At 42.0% G+C, this 15,508-nt stretch overlaps 1 protein-coding gene across 1 annotated transcript in view; it reads left to right on the top strand.

Moving 5' to 3' along the window:
• LOC139392739 (cilia and flagella associated protein 54) overlaps positions 1-15,508 on the top strand; it is a 116,590-nt gene that overhangs the window by 47,603 nt on the left and 53,479 nt on the right. Inside the window, exons 29-38 of the mRNA XM_071140952.1 lie at positions 594-720; positions 3,976-4,075; positions 4,180-4,274; positions 4,814-5,014; positions 5,366-5,538; positions 5,742-5,944; positions 6,207-6,416; positions 11,725-11,918; positions 12,392-12,527; positions 12,751-12,874. Coding sequence (XP_070997053.1) covers positions 594-720; positions 3,976-4,075; positions 4,180-4,274; positions 4,814-5,014; positions 5,366-5,538; positions 5,742-5,944; positions 6,207-6,416; positions 11,725-11,918; positions 12,392-12,527; positions 12,751-12,874 — 1,563 coding nt within the window. The remainder of the gene's footprint in view (positions 1-593; positions 721-3,975; positions 4,076-4,179; positions 4,275-4,813; positions 5,015-5,365; positions 5,539-5,741; positions 5,945-6,206; positions 6,417-11,724; positions 11,919-12,391; positions 12,528-12,750; positions 12,875-15,508) is intronic.

The raw sequence follows: 15,508 nt of genomic DNA, 5'->3' as shown, positions 1-15,508 counted from the left end.
ACAAGCAAATTCTAGAGGAAAACCTGGTTCAGTGTGCTTTCCAACAGACACTGGGAGACAAATTCACCTTTCAGCAGGACAATAACCTAAAACACAAGGGGAAATATATACTGGAATTGCTTACCAAGACCTACTTGAATGTTCCTGAGTGGCCTAGTTACAGTTTTGAGTCAAATCGGCTTGAAAATCTATGGCGAGACTTAAAAATGATCTGTCTAGCAATGGTCAACAAGCAATTTGACAAAGATTACATTTTTTCAATAATAGTGCAAATATTGTACAATCCAAGGTGTGCAACGCTCTTAGAGACTTACCCAGAAATAATCACAGCTGTAATCGCTGCCAAAGGTGATCCTAACATGTATTGACTCAGGGATATGAATAATAATAAATTAGATTTTTCTATATTTTATTTTCAATAAATGTGTAAAGATTTCCAAAAACATGTTTTCACCTTGTGAGAAAAAAATATATGTAGGCTGTAACACAACAAAATATTGAATAAGTCAAGGGGTATGAATAATTTCTGAAGGCACTTTGTGTATGTGTCTGTCTGTACTGTATGATCAATGTGTATTTGGCCTGTGTTTCAGTGATGAAGTTCAAGCGCAAGGCGTGCTTCATGGAGTTTGCTGTGCTGCTGCTCCAGAGGACCATGCAGGCAGACCATCTAGAGCTGGTCCTGCAGTGGGGACACGACATATTTGGCTGGCTTAGCAGGTACTGTATAGTACCGCCCTCTAAGTACTATTATCACATTTTAGACATTTTTGCTTATAAATCGATCTGTGGACACGGTAGGATTCACACGGACACAGGATTATGTCTCTTCTGCCTGCGTGTAGCAGGATGTGAAATCTGACACTACTTGAAGCTGGGCTGTCCCTCCTATCCTTTAATTTGCTCTACCGACTGTCCATCAACTCCTGACTGAACTCTAACTAACAACTAACGCAGCAGGAGAGAGTGGTTTCGTCATTGTAACACATTCAGAGATCAATTTATAGCCATTAATCTAAAATAATTAATATATTTTAAACAAAAAAACACTTTCTGTTTGCCTTAGACAGACAGTATAAACATGAGATGAAAGGCGACTTCCTAGTTTAGATATATTTTCTCTAACACTGACAAGCTGACCAAACCGCTCGCACCCCTGCGTGCTCCATAATGCCCGTGTTGATTTTGTACCCCCACACCAGACACGATCAGGACACGCAGGTTGAAATATCATAACAAACTGAACCAATTACATTAATTTGGGGACAGGTCGAAAAGCATTAAGCATTTATTTAGCTAGCTGGTCCTGGGATATAAACATTTGGTTGTTATTTTACCTGAAATGCACAATTCCTCTACTGCGACAATTAATACACAGATAAAACGGTAAACCAAATTCCTTTCTCGTCATCTCTCCTCCTTCCACAGCATTCTTTTTTACTTCTTTGGACTTTATATGGAGGTTGGCTACCAACTTTACGGTTTGTTACTGACTGGAGTGTGGACGTCAGTTCATCTTTCAATCACCCACGTGGGTATGTGCTCCTGAAAACCAGTGAGGAGATGGCACGTGGGTATATGCTAAAAACCAAAGAGGAGATTTGAGAGGCAGGACTTGCAGTGCATTGAGCGTCACAAATACGACTTTCCCGAAGCGCATCCTCTGTTTGGCCCACCACCCAGGACAATGGATCGGATCCCAGCCGGCGACCCAAAACAACCGCGCCGCAGAAGGGGCAGACGGCGCGGTCTTCTGGTCAGGCTCCGTAGACAGGCACATCGCGCACCGCTCTCGAGCATACTACTCGCCAATATCCAGTCTCTTGACAACAAGGTAGACAAAATCCGAGCAAGGGTTGCCTTCCAGAAAGACATCAGAGACTGTAACGTTCTTTGTTTCATGGAAACATGGCTCACCGATAACAGTCGGTACAGCCACCTGGTTTCTTCACGCATCGCGCCGACAGAAACAAGCATCTCTCTGGTAAGAAGAAGGGCGGGGTGTATGCCTTTTGATTAACGAGACGTGGTGTGATCATAACAACATACAGGAACTCAAGTCCTTTTGTTCACCTGACTTAGAATTCCTCACAATCAAATGCCAACCGCATTATCTACCAAGAGAATCCTCTTCGATCATAATCACAGCCGTGTGTATCCCCCCCAAGCAGACACCTCGACCTGGGCTGGTAAAACCCTAGATCATTGTTATTATAACTTCCGCGACGCATATAAAGCCCTCCCCGCCCTCCTTTCGGATAAGCTGACCATGGCTCCATTTTGTTGCTCGCAGCCTATAGACAGAAACTAAAAACGGAAGCACTCGTGCTCAGGTCTGTTCAATGCTGGGCCGACCAATCGGATTCCACGCTTCAAGATTGCTTTGATCACGTGGACTGGGATATGTTTCGCATAGCGTCGAACCACTACATTGATGAATACGCTGATTCGGTGAATAATTTTGCACGCCCAATTTTTCAGTTTTTGATTTGTTAAAAAAGTTTGAAATATCCAATAAATGTCGTTCCACTTCATGATTGTGTCCCACTTGTTGTTGATTCTTCACAAAAAAATACAGTTTTATATCTTTATGTTTGAAGCCTGAAATGTGGCAAAAGGTCGCAAAGTTCAAGGGGGCCGAATACTTTCGCAAGGCACTGTAGCCCTTCGTACATCAGCTGATATCTCAAAGTGCTGTACAGAAACCCAGCCTAAAACCCCAAACAGCAAGCAATGCAGGTGTAGAAGCACTGAGGTGTAGTCACTTTTGATGTCAAGTACACAGCAGAAATATAATGAAAATATTTCATATTCAACAAAACTGTTTGGTTTGAAATTACTAATATTTGATACCCTGCCGATTTTGCAGTTTTTCCTACTTACAAAGCATGTACAATGTATAACTATTTTTACCAGAAAGGTGAGATTTTAACCTTTCTTGGAGTTTGCAGCATTACTAGTTATTATGTATTTGTATTTATTAAGGATCCCCATTAGCTGCTGGAAAGGCAGCAGCTTCTCTTCCTGGTGTCCAAACACAAGGCATTTACATTACATATACATTTCCAGTCAAAAGTTTTTGAGACACCTACTCATTGCAGGGATTTTCTTTATTTTTACTATTTTCTATAGACTTGTTAGATTTTTGTGACTGCACTTGAAGAAACTTTCAAAGTTCTTCAAATTTTCCGGATTGACTAACCTTCATGTCTTAAAGTAATGGTGGACTGTCGCTTATTTGAGCTGTTCTTGTCATAATATGGACTTGGTATTTGACCAAATAGGGCTATCTTCTGTATACCACCCCTACCTTGTCATGTCAAGAGTGTGCAAAGCTGTCATCAAGGCAAAGGGTGGCTACTTTGGAGAATCTCAAATATAAAACATATTTTGATTTGTTTAACACTTTTTTGGTTACTACATGAGTCCATATGTGTTATGTCTTCACTATTATTCTACAGTGTAGAAAATAGTAAAAAATTAAGAAAAAACGTTTTTTGACTGGTACTGTAAAACAACAGATAAAACAGTACAAATGTTAAAACAGTACATCATATAACATTATTACACCACTAAATATCTACAATACAAAATGTATAGTACCACCATACAACAATATTACAGTGTAGGTGTGTTTAGAGTGCGTGTGCTGTCGCTTGTGTGCGTTTGAGTGTGTCTACCTTTGTGTGTGTCTCTTCACAGTCACCAACTTTATGGCCCTCGTGATAAATAATTACTTTTGGGGATTACGTAGATGACATTTTTGATTATCTTTAGTTACATTTAAGAGTTTAAAGAATGATGTAGCTTATGAAAAGGCCTGTTGTGTCCTTGAGACAGTGCTGGTACAGTATGTTGTTGTTGTTTTAGGGCTCTGATTTATATATACCAAGTGACAGACCAGGACAAACACTTGCGGGGTCAGACTCAGAACCCAACTGTATGTGATGTGGTGTGTGTGTGTGTGTGTGACAGGAGGGATGAGGGACTGACTGGGCCTAAGAAGGGCCCAGGGGACAGATCAACCTCAGGGAAAGAACTGAAGAAGTACTCCTCCTCCATCATGGAGTACAAGGTGAGCTCAGCTAAAATCCTTCTCTTTTCTTTTCTGTCCCTCCCATGAAGCTATTGCAGAAGAATAATTCAATAAATCTGACAGCCGTTTGTTGTCCCCTTTAGAAGAATAAAGGTAGTACATTCTGGAGTGACAAGAAGAGGAAAGAGCTTCTCCAGAAGAAACAACTGACTGCTCTGAAAGCACAGAACACAGAGAGGTGGGTACTGTAACGCTTGTCTTCGTCCTCCTCTGACGAGGAGTAAGAAATGTCAGACCAATGCGCAGCGTGGTAGGTGTCCATATTGTATTTAATACGAATACTGAACACTTGAACAAAAACAATAAAACGACAAAAACAAACAGTCCTGAACAGTGAAGCAAAACACAGAACAGAAAATAATCACCCACCACTCAAAGGTGAAACCAGGCTACCTAAGTATGGTTCTCAATCAGGGACAACGATTGACAGCTGCCTCTGATTGAGAACCATACCAGGCCAAACACAGAAATCCCAAATCATAGAAAAAAGAACATAGACTGCCCACCCCAACTCACGCCCTGACCATACTAAAACAGACAAAACAAAGGAACTAAGGTCAGAACGTGACAGGTACAGTACTTTTACAGCAACTGTCTCTCTTTGTGCTTATGACCAATTACTGTTCAGCGTTTACCCCAATTTCATGAGTGTTGTTTATGCAAGTGTACATGTGTGTCCTTACCTGCATGTATGCTCCGCTCACATCTGTGTGTCAGGGAGTGTAAGGCGGTGGACACCATGCTGAACCAGCTAGCCCCCCTGGTGCGCCGTCACCAGCGTCGGAGGCGTCTGAGACAGGTGTGTTCTGAGGAGTGGTTGTGGAGGTGTCACCTCAACCTTAGCATCGGCAGGGCTCACCTGGGACTACTGAGAAGGAGCCTGGAGAACCACCAGGGCCTTGGGGCCCTACAACACAGGTAAATATAGACACAAACACACACATGCATACATACACATATACACACTCACATACAGATCACTGTTTTCCACATATACATACTGTACCCTTGTCACGCTATCATTCCCTCCAGATTGTACTGTGCTGGCTCAGATGCTTTCACAGTCACTGTCCCTTCCAGCACGGTTCGCTAAGAGTGTAGCTAAAAGTGAGCTGAGCTAGCCCTATAACGTATCTGGTGCCAGCTCACTTTTAAGCAAGCATAGGAGTTAGCTACATTTCTGTGTTTTATTGATTGTACATATATGTACAATATTTTTACATTTTACAACAAAGACAATAGACCATGATGACATTTTTGTTCTTGTAGCTACAGCCAGCTGCCTCCGTCATTGTTCTCCCTGGCCCACTCTGGTACTCTGGTGAGGTGGAGGAACATGCATCAGCACATCGGAGTCCCTGACCTGATCCCCCCGCCCCCCAAAGCCACGCCCCAGCCCTGCCTCAGAGCCATCCTCCACAAGGCCAAGGAGAGCGGACAGGGTAAGGAAATAACTAAACCAGCTAACTGTCATCAACACTCTCTCCCTCTCCCTGTCTCTCTTATTTTCTCTTTTGCTGTCTATATCTCTCTCTTTCACTCTCTCTCCCTATGTCTCTTTTTTTGACCCATCACCAGAGCGGTCACACATCAGAGGACAAGAACATTCTTCCTATCTTTCACTCTTTCTCTCTCCACCCTTCAGCTGCCACCACCACCAGTGGAGAGGACTTCAGCACGACAGAGAGCAGTGAGCAGGACAGTGAGCAGGACTCTCCCCGTACCCAGCCGGCTGTGGACTCGGACTATAGTGAGCCCTCAGTGATGACCACCTCCCCGACCAGACGCACTTCCACTCAGCTGCTGGAGTCACTCAACAAGGCTGCCCTGCACCTCCGCAGAGCCATGGTACCTGATATACACACACAAACAGACACGGATGCATATACACACGAACACACACACACATACAAACAGGCAACAAAAATTAAATAATCATGCACTGTATGTATGCATACCTGCGCCCACACACACTCCAAAATGTAAACCGTAACGTCAGTACAGACAATATCTGTATTTATGTTGAGAGTGTAATGTGTTTGGCAATGACCTGTATATTGGTATGTTTATGTATGGTATTTTTGAAGGGTGTGTGTGTGTGTGTAAACAGGTACTTGCCCATCGTGGGGGCCACTGGACAACGTTGCAGTGTGTGTGTCGGACACTATGGGACCAGGGCTGTACCATCACTCTACTAGTAGACAGGGGTACATCCATGGAGCCCCCCATCCCTTTAACATTGGACCAGCTCAACACTGTCCTCACCCCTTTGTTTGAGCTGGCTACAGACCTCGTCATGAACATGATGGAGACGATGCAGGTCTCACTTTATCACTTTACTCTTACTTGCTTTTGAGCTCGATTATTGTTCAACTCATAAACATACTAATTTGTCTACACAACTTCACCAAACACTTGATATTGCTAAAGCAACATCAAAGTAATGTATAAACGAATGTACAGTGGGGTCCGAAATTATTGACACCCTTGATAAAGAAAAGCAAAAATGACTGTATATACTAAATAATTCAAATGCTGAGCTACACTGAGTACAAAACATATTTGGAACACCTGCAGGTTCCATGACATAGACTGAGCTGGCGAATCCAGGCTTAGTGATGTCAGTCATTATTAGGAAGGTGTTCCTAATGTTTGGTATACTCAGTGTTTATTGTATGCAAAAAAAGGGACATTATATTATTTTATACTAATGCTATTTCTCAGAGATATAACTTTTGTTTAACAGGTAATATATACTGAACAAAAATATAATCGCACATACAACAATTTAAAGGATTTGACAGTTAAATCCTTTAACAGTTAAAACGTACTGCCAAATTCTCTAAAACGTCCTTGGATGCGACTTATGGTAGAGACAATAACGTAACATTTTCTGACAACAGCTCTGGTGGAAATTCCTGCTGTCAGCATGCCAATTGCACGCTCCCTCAAAGCTTGAGACATCTGTGGCAGGCATTGTGTTGTGTGACAAAACTGCACATTTTAGAGTGGCCTTTTATTTTCCCCAGCACAAGATGCACCTGTGTAATGATCATGCTGTTTAATCAGCTTCTTGATATGGCTTCGTGATTATTGCAGCTCAATGGCGATAACTTTTGTTGACAATTTTGGAAACAAAACATGAGGATGGGATCCACCCAAATCATTTGGGTTCCTGGATCCTTTCACAGCATTATAAGGCTGCGTTGAGACAATGACTTATCAATGACCCATGTCCAGCTCAGTTAATCCCTACCATTGGGCCGCTGAGTTATCATAATGCTTTAGCAAATGTACATTATACCAGGGGCATTGGTAGAAACAATGTACGTAACCCAATTTATGTCCCGCTAACTACCCTGAATGCCTCTGCTGATACTACAACTATTTTATGCAACAATTATGTGTCTATGAACCAGATTTAGGCTGTTATCACTGAGGCAGTGTGCCCTAGTAGGAAGTCCTCTGTGTGCAGCTCACCCTGCACCAACATAAATAACAGGGGAATATCAACTGCTGCTAAGGTTCCCAGTAAAGCAATGAAAACAAGCAAGCATCCCAGAAAACTGCTCAAAATTGCGCATGTTAACATATCTAGCTTAAGAAACAAGGTTCATGAAATTAATAACTTGCTAGTAACAGATGACATTCATATTCTGTCTATCTCTGAAACTCACTTAGATAATACCTTTGATGATACAGTGGTAGCAATACATGGTTATAACATTTACTGAAAAGACAGAAATGCCAATGGTGGAGGTGTTGCAGTCTACATTAAGGACCACATTCCTGTTAAGATTAGAGAGGATCTCATGTTAAATACTGTTGAAGTAATATGGCTACAGGTTCATCTGCCTCACCTAAAGCCCATTCTGGTGGGAAGCTGCTATAGACCACCAAGTGTTAACAGTCAATATCTGGATAATGTTAAATAATGTTGAAGTGATATGGCTACAGGTTCATCTGCCTCACCTAAAGCCCATTCTGGTGGGAAGCTGCTATAGACCACCAAGTGGTAACAGTCAATATCTGGATAATGTTGAAGCAATATGGCTACAGGTTCATCTGCATCAACTAAAGCCTATTCTGGTGGGTATCAGTATCTGGTATCAGTATCTGGATAATATGTGTGAAATGCTTGATAATGTATGTGATATCAACAGAGAGGTATATTTTCTGGGTGATTTAAATATTGACTGGCTTTCATCAGGCTGCCCACTGAAGAAAAAACTTCAAACTGTAACCAGTGCCTGCAACCTGGTTCAGGTTGTCATTCAACCTACCAGGGTAGTTACAAACAGCACAGGAATGAAATCAACATTTATTGATCACATCTTTACTAAATGTGTGCTTGAAAGCAGTATCCAGATCCATCGGATGTAGTGATCACAATATAGTTGCCATATCTAGGAAAACCAAAGTTTCAAAGGCTGAGCCTAATATAGTGTATAAGAGGTCATACAATAAGTTTTGTAGTGATTCCTATGTTGATGTAAAGAATATTTGTTGGTCTGTGGTGCGTAATGAGGACCAACCAGACGTTACAAAACCAGACGTTACAAAACCGACTGATATTGCCAACTACTTTAATACTTTTTTCATTGGCAAGATTAGCAAATTTAGGCATGACATGACAGCAGCAAACGCTAACACGATACATCCAAGTATATCTGACCAAACTATTATAGACAAGAATTGTAATTTTGAATTCCGCGTGTGGAGGAGGTGAAAAAATTATTGTCTATCAACAATGACAAGCCACCAGGGTCTGACAACGTGGATGGAAAATTCCTGAGGATAATAGCAGACGACGTTGTCACTCCTATTTTCCATATCTTCAATGTAAGCCTACTTGAAAGAAAGTGTGTGCCCTCAGGCCTGGAGGGAAGCAAAAGTCATTCCCCTACCTAAGAATAGTAAAGCCCCCTTTACTGGCTCAAATAGACGACCAATCAGCCTGTTACCAACCCTTTGTTAGCTTTAAAAAATATATATGTTTGGCCTGATACAATGCTATTTCACAGTAATATACATTGCTAATGTTGTAAATTAATATTGTAGCTGGAAACTGCTCATTTACAATGGAATATCTACATAGGCGTACAGAGGCCCATTATCAGCAACCATCACTCCTGTGTTCCAATGGCACGTTGTCTTAGCTAATCCAAGTTTATAATTTTATAAGGCTAAATGGTCATTAGAAAACCCTTTTGCAACTATGTTAGCACAGCTGAAAGCTGAAAGCTGTGGTCCTGATTAAAGAAGCAATAAAACTGGCCTTTAGACAGTCATGTGGTCAAAAACAAGGACATTTCTAAGTGACCCCAAACTTTTGAAAGGTAGTGTACATACACACACATGATAACATACCCACTATACACACACGTACACATGGATTTTGTGTTGTAGATATGTGGTAGTGGAGTAGGGGCCTGAGGGCACACACTTAGTGTGTTGTGAATTCTGTATAACTGCATTAATTTTGCCGGACCCCAGGAAGAGTTGCTGCTTCCTTGGCAGAAATGTTTGTCCATATGGAAAATGTCTGGGAAAACTTATATCAGCTCATTAAACATTGGACCAACACTTTACATGTTGCATTTATATTTTTTGTTCAGTAAATATCTATTTTTCAAAAACATAGGGGTCAAAATGATTGAAAACAGAGGCATCAATAATTTTGACCTCTACCTGAGAGAAAAAAAAGATGACTTGTTAAACAAAATGTCTTTCTTTGAGCAATTTTATTGTGTGAAATAATATAATGTCCCCATTTTTCCCCCGTAAAATATAGCTCAGTATTTGAATTATTTATTTTATTCAGTCATTTTGTCTCATCAAGGGTGTCAATAATTTTGGGCCCCACTGTATGTACGTACAGTGCCTTGCGAAAGTATTCGGCCCCCTTGAACTTTGCAACCTTTTGCCACATTTCAGGCTTCAAACATAAAGATATAAAACTGTATTTTTTTGTGAAGAATCAACAACAAGTGGGACACAATCATGAAGTGGAACAACATTTATTGGATATTTCAAACTTTTTTAACAAATCAAAAACGGAAAAATTGGGCGTGCAAAATTATTCAGCCCCTTTACTTTCAGTGCAGCAAACTCTCTCCAGAAGTTCAGTGAGGATATCCAATGTTGACCTAAATGACTAATGATGATAAATACAATCCACCTGTGTGTAATCAAGTCTCCGTATAAATGCACCTGCACTGTGATAGTCTCAGAGGTCCGTTAAAAGCGCAGAGAGCATCATGAAGAACAAGGAACACACCAGGCAGGTCCGAGATACTGTTGTGAAGAAGTTTAAATCCGGATTTGGATACAAAAATATTTCCCAAGCTTTAAACATCCCAAGGAGCACTGTGCAAGCGATAATATTGAAATGGAAGGAGTATCAGACCACTGCAAATCTACCAAGACCTGGCCGTCCCTCTAAACTTTCAGCTCATACAAGGAGAAGACTGATCAGAGATGCAGCCAAGAGGCCCATGATCACTCTGGATGAACTGCAGAGATCTACAGCTGAGGTGGGAGACTCTGTCCATAGGACAACAATCAGTCGTATATTGCACAAATCTGGCCTTTATGGAAGAGTGGCAAGAAGAAAGCCATTTCTTAAAGATATCCATAAAAAGTGTCGGTTAAAGTTTGCCACAAGCCACACCAAACATGTGGAAGAAGGTGCTCTGGTCAGATGAAACCAAAATTGAACTTTTTGGCAACAATGCAAAACGTTATGTTTGGCGTAAACACAGCTCATCACCCTGAACACACCATCCCCACTGTCAAACATGGTGGTGGCAGCATCATGGTTTGGGCCTGCTTTTCTTCAGCAGGGACAGGGAAGATGGTTAAAATTGATGGGAAGATGGATGGAGCCAAATACAGGACCATTCTGGAAGAAAACCTGATGGAGTCTGCAAAAGACCTGAGACTGGGACAGAGATTTGTCTTCCAACAAGACAATGATCCAAAACATAAAGCAAAATCTACAATGGAATGGTTCAAAAATAAACATATCCAGGTGTTAGAATGGCCAAGTCAAAGTCCAGACCTGAATCCAATCGAGAATCTGTGGAAAGAACTGAAAACTGCTGTTCACAAATGCTCTCCATCCAACCTCACTGAGCTCGAACTGTTTTGCAAGGAGGAATGGGAAAAAATGTCAGTCTCTCGATGTGCAAAACAAATAGAGACATACCCCAAGCGACTTACAGCTGTAATCGCAGCAAAAGGTGGCGCTACAAAGTATTAACTTAAGGGGGCTGAATAATTTTGCACGCCCAATTTTTCAGTTTTTGATTTGTTAAAAAAGTTTGAAATATCCAATAAATGTCGTTCCACTTCATGATTGTGTCCCACTTGTTGTTGATTCTTCACAAAACAATACAGTTTTATATCTTTATGTTTGAAGCCTGAAATGTGGCAAAAGGTCGCAAAGTTCAAGGGGGCCGAATACTTTCGCAAGGCACTGTATGTACATTACATTGAAACACACTTCATGTTTTGTACAAAAATCTTTAACTTGAGTCGAAAATATAATTAAATAGTTGACACCACTATTATACCATGTGAATAATTGTACTTTTGTGTGTCTGTTTCCCTCTATCCATCCTTAGCTCTGGCAGGTGTTTGAATTGGAGGATGAGGAGATGGAGGCCAGCATGCACTTCTCCGCCCCTCTGGATGACGGTACCCTGGTGGACCTGAGATGGATCAGGAGCCTCACCCTTCACACCCTTGAGCTGCTCTACCTCGAGGCTCGCTGGGAGACTCTGGCTCACCTCGCCCTGCTCTTCAACTCACACACACGGTAGGTAACATCCCTCACACACACACTCTCTCTCTCTTTTGCTCTCGCTCTCTTTCTCACACTCTCTTTCTCGCTCGCTCTCTCCCTCGCTCGCTCTCGCTCTCTCTCTCTTGCTCTCTTTCTCTTGCTCTCTCACTATCTCTCTTGCTCTCTCTCTTTCTCGCTCTCTCTCTTAATCTCCACACACTCACACAGACACACTACCTTTCTCTCTCTTGCTCCCTCTCGTTCTTGCTCTCCAAACACACACACACACACACACACACACACACACACACACACACACACACACACACACACACACACACACACTATCTCTCTCTCTCTTGCTCTCTCTCTTGCTCTCCATACACACGCACAGTCGACCCTGCTCTTCAACTCACACACATAGTAGGTAGTTTCCATCCTGTCACAGGGAGGTGTGCGTGCCTGCCTGCCAGTACTGTCTCTGTCCTGTATGTTGTGCATCCCAGAGAGCGCTACACCCACATGATCACTCCTATCCTGGTCCACGCTCAGAGGAGACTGCTAGAGAGGATCAGCTACTTCGGAGGACCTCCGGTCCCTCAGCCACACTTCATCAAAACACAGAACGTCACTGGAGAGAAGGTTAGAGGGAATAGACCCAATGAACAGGGTGTCATACTTGAACTCAATGTCAGGACACTAATCCATTCCTAAAGCTTACTGTGGACTAGAGGATAACTCTGCTTCTATGGGGTATGGTTTATAATGAATACTGTAGGGACAGAATTGAGACTACAGCTGTGTGTTAGGATGCTGTTTGTGTGTGTACAGTGTGTGTTGAACAGTCTCTACCCCTGCGTGTCAGATCACCTGTAAGAACTATGCAGGGAGACAGCTGCTGAATTGCTGGACTCCCCCTGCTGTGCCTGCCCCCAGACGAGGGTGCAACACTCCCACCAACCCAAACGCTGAGCTCCTCGAACGCTCTGGTACGGGAATCCAGTAGCAGCTGGAAATCAATCAGTCAATCAATGAATCATATTTTATTGCTATAAGTCGATAAGCCTAGCACTATTGATATAGGCCAACCTTATTATGCTATTTATTCCAGGGCTTGACATTAACTTTTTTATCTCTTGTCCTTTGGACAAGTAGGACTATTTTTTTTTACTTGTCAAAGTTCAAGTCACTTGTCCCTCCAAAAATGTAAATGGTATTTAACACCATTTCTACGTCATTGTATAATGCAAGGAACCACTTTACAAAATAAAATGCATTAGTAGGCTACACTCTGCCTAATGGTTTCTGATGCATATTCAAGGAGAAGTGGGTAGCTGTATCCCAATATGGCGACATAGTATGGGCTGGTGGATGTGTCGAATGGAAAGTAGTGGGTTTGTCGAAAGGAAAGTAGTGGGTTTGTCGAAAGGAAAGTAGTGGGTTTGTCGAAAGGAAAGTAGTGGGTTTGTCGAAAGGAAAGTAGTGGGCGTGTCGAAAGGAAAGTAGTGGGCGTGTCGAAAGGAAAGTAGCCGGTTTTTCGAAAGGAAAGTAGTGGGTTTGTCGAAAGGAAAGTAGTGGGTTTGTCGAAAGGAAAGTAGTGGGTTTGTCGAAAGGAAAGTAGTGGGTTTGCCGAAAGGAAAGTAGTGGGCGTGTCGAAAGGAAAGTAGTGGGTTTGTCGAAAGGAAAGTAGTGGGTTTGTCGAAAGGAAAGTAGTGGGTTTGTCGAAAGGAAAGTAGTGGGTTTGTTGAAAGGAAAGTAGTGGGCGTGTCGAAAGGAAAGTAGTGGGTTTGTCGAAAGGAAAGTGGTGGGTTTGTCGAAAGGAAAGTAGTGGGCGTGTCGAAAGGAAAGTAGTGGGCGTGTCGAAAGGAAAGTAGTGGGCGTGTCGAAAGGAAAGTAGTGGGTTTGTCGAAAGGAAAGTAGTGGGTTTGCCGAAAGGAAAGTAGTGGGTTTGCCGAAAGGAAAGTAGTGGGCGTGTCGAAAGGAGAGTAGTGGGTTTGTCGAAAGGAAAGTAGTGGGTTTGTCGAAAGGAAAGTAGTGGGTTTGTCGAAAGGAAATTAGTGGGTTTGTCGAAAGGAAAGTAGTGGGCGTGTCGAAAGCGCTCTGCTGTAGGTTAGACTGTTTGATTGAGCAGTGCAATCAAAGTAGTGCAACTACCGTACCGCAAGAGTTTGAGTGAATGAATTTGCGTCGTATTTCACTGTTGGTTTTACACAAATAATAATTGTAGATTTTCAGTTCTAAAACTGACAATTGTTTATTTTTGATTAAAAGTATGATGATGGGTGTACTGTTGATACGTTGTATGCGTGTGTTTACTGTGACTGTCACCCTGATATTGGATACAAGGTAGCTACTTCCCACACCGTTGCCGGACAACAGTGCTTGTCAAGTGGAGGCGAAGGGCACTGGGTCTCGGTGTTGTTGCAATTCACGCCCTACCCATTGAGGAGTAGACCGTATGTGTGTATCAAAGTGACATCTAAATGGTTATTAATATTAGTTATTTCTTGTGTAGACGGTTATCCTACTTAAAATTAAATCCAGTGAGAGCAAAAAATGGCCACGTTAGCTACATGACCGTGATACCCAGTAGGAAGCGCTTCAAGTCGGCAGGCATGGTGATACAACACTGGTGCACTGGTCGCTGGCTTATCGACTCGTTGTGCAGCCCAATCAGCCACGGTAATTAGCATGTCTCAAAATACAACACTTCCCCTTTAAAGCTCCCCTTTAAGCCTATAAAATATTGCAACATTACAATTACAAAACTAGTACTTTTTATGTGTTTATAGAATAATTCCATCCAGGGCTCGAAATTAAGGGTGTCCTGTTGTCCCTGGGACGATAACAAATATGATTACAGTTCAAAACAGACTCTGGGACAGTTCTAGGTCGACAGATCCAAAATTCATACAACCACTGCACATTAAACTATTTTAAAAAAGCAATGAGGCTGATGCAACATGATCAAGTTTTATTTCTTCATATTATAAGCTCAACAATGCGCAAATGGCTGTAGGCTACGTGGGAATGTTCCAAAATGCAATTAGCGGGAAACACCTTTCTCAAACGTTTGAGCAGTTTCATGTAACAGAGATAATATCCATTAGAAATGAAGAAAGAGGTGAGATCTAACTAGCAACTACCATCTAGCATGGGTTACTTACATTGCCTTTGGAAAGTATTCAGACCCCTTGACTTTTTCCACATTTTGTTAAATTATAGCCTTATTCTAAAATGACTTTAAAAAACATAAAATCCTCAGCAATCTACACACAATACCCCACAATACATTCATATTCAGACCCTTTGCTATGAGACTTGAAATTGAGCTACGGTACATCCTGATTCCGTTGATCATCCTTGAGATGTTTCTACAACTTGATGGAGTCCCCCTGTGGTAAATTCAATTGATTGGACATGATTTGGAAAGGTACACACCTGTCTATATAAGGTCCCACAGTTGACAGTGCATGTCAGACCAAAAACAAAGCCATGAGTGAAAGGAATTGTCCATAGACCTCCGAGACAGGATTGTGACGAGGCACAGATCTGAGGAAGGGTACCAAAAAATGTCTTCAGCATTGAAGGTCCCCAAGAACACAGTGGCCTCCATCATTCTT

This window comes from Oncorhynchus clarkii, chromosome 33, assembly GCF_045791955.1.
Source record: "Oncorhynchus clarkii lewisi isolate Uvic-CL-2024 chromosome 33, UVic_Ocla_1.0, whole genome shotgun sequence".
Taxonomy (NCBI): Eukaryota; Metazoa; Chordata; class Actinopteri; order Salmoniformes; family Salmonidae; genus Oncorhynchus; species Oncorhynchus clarkii.
The sequence above is the reverse complement of the archived record's forward strand: the minus strand, read 5'-3'. Positions and strand labels throughout refer to the sequence as shown.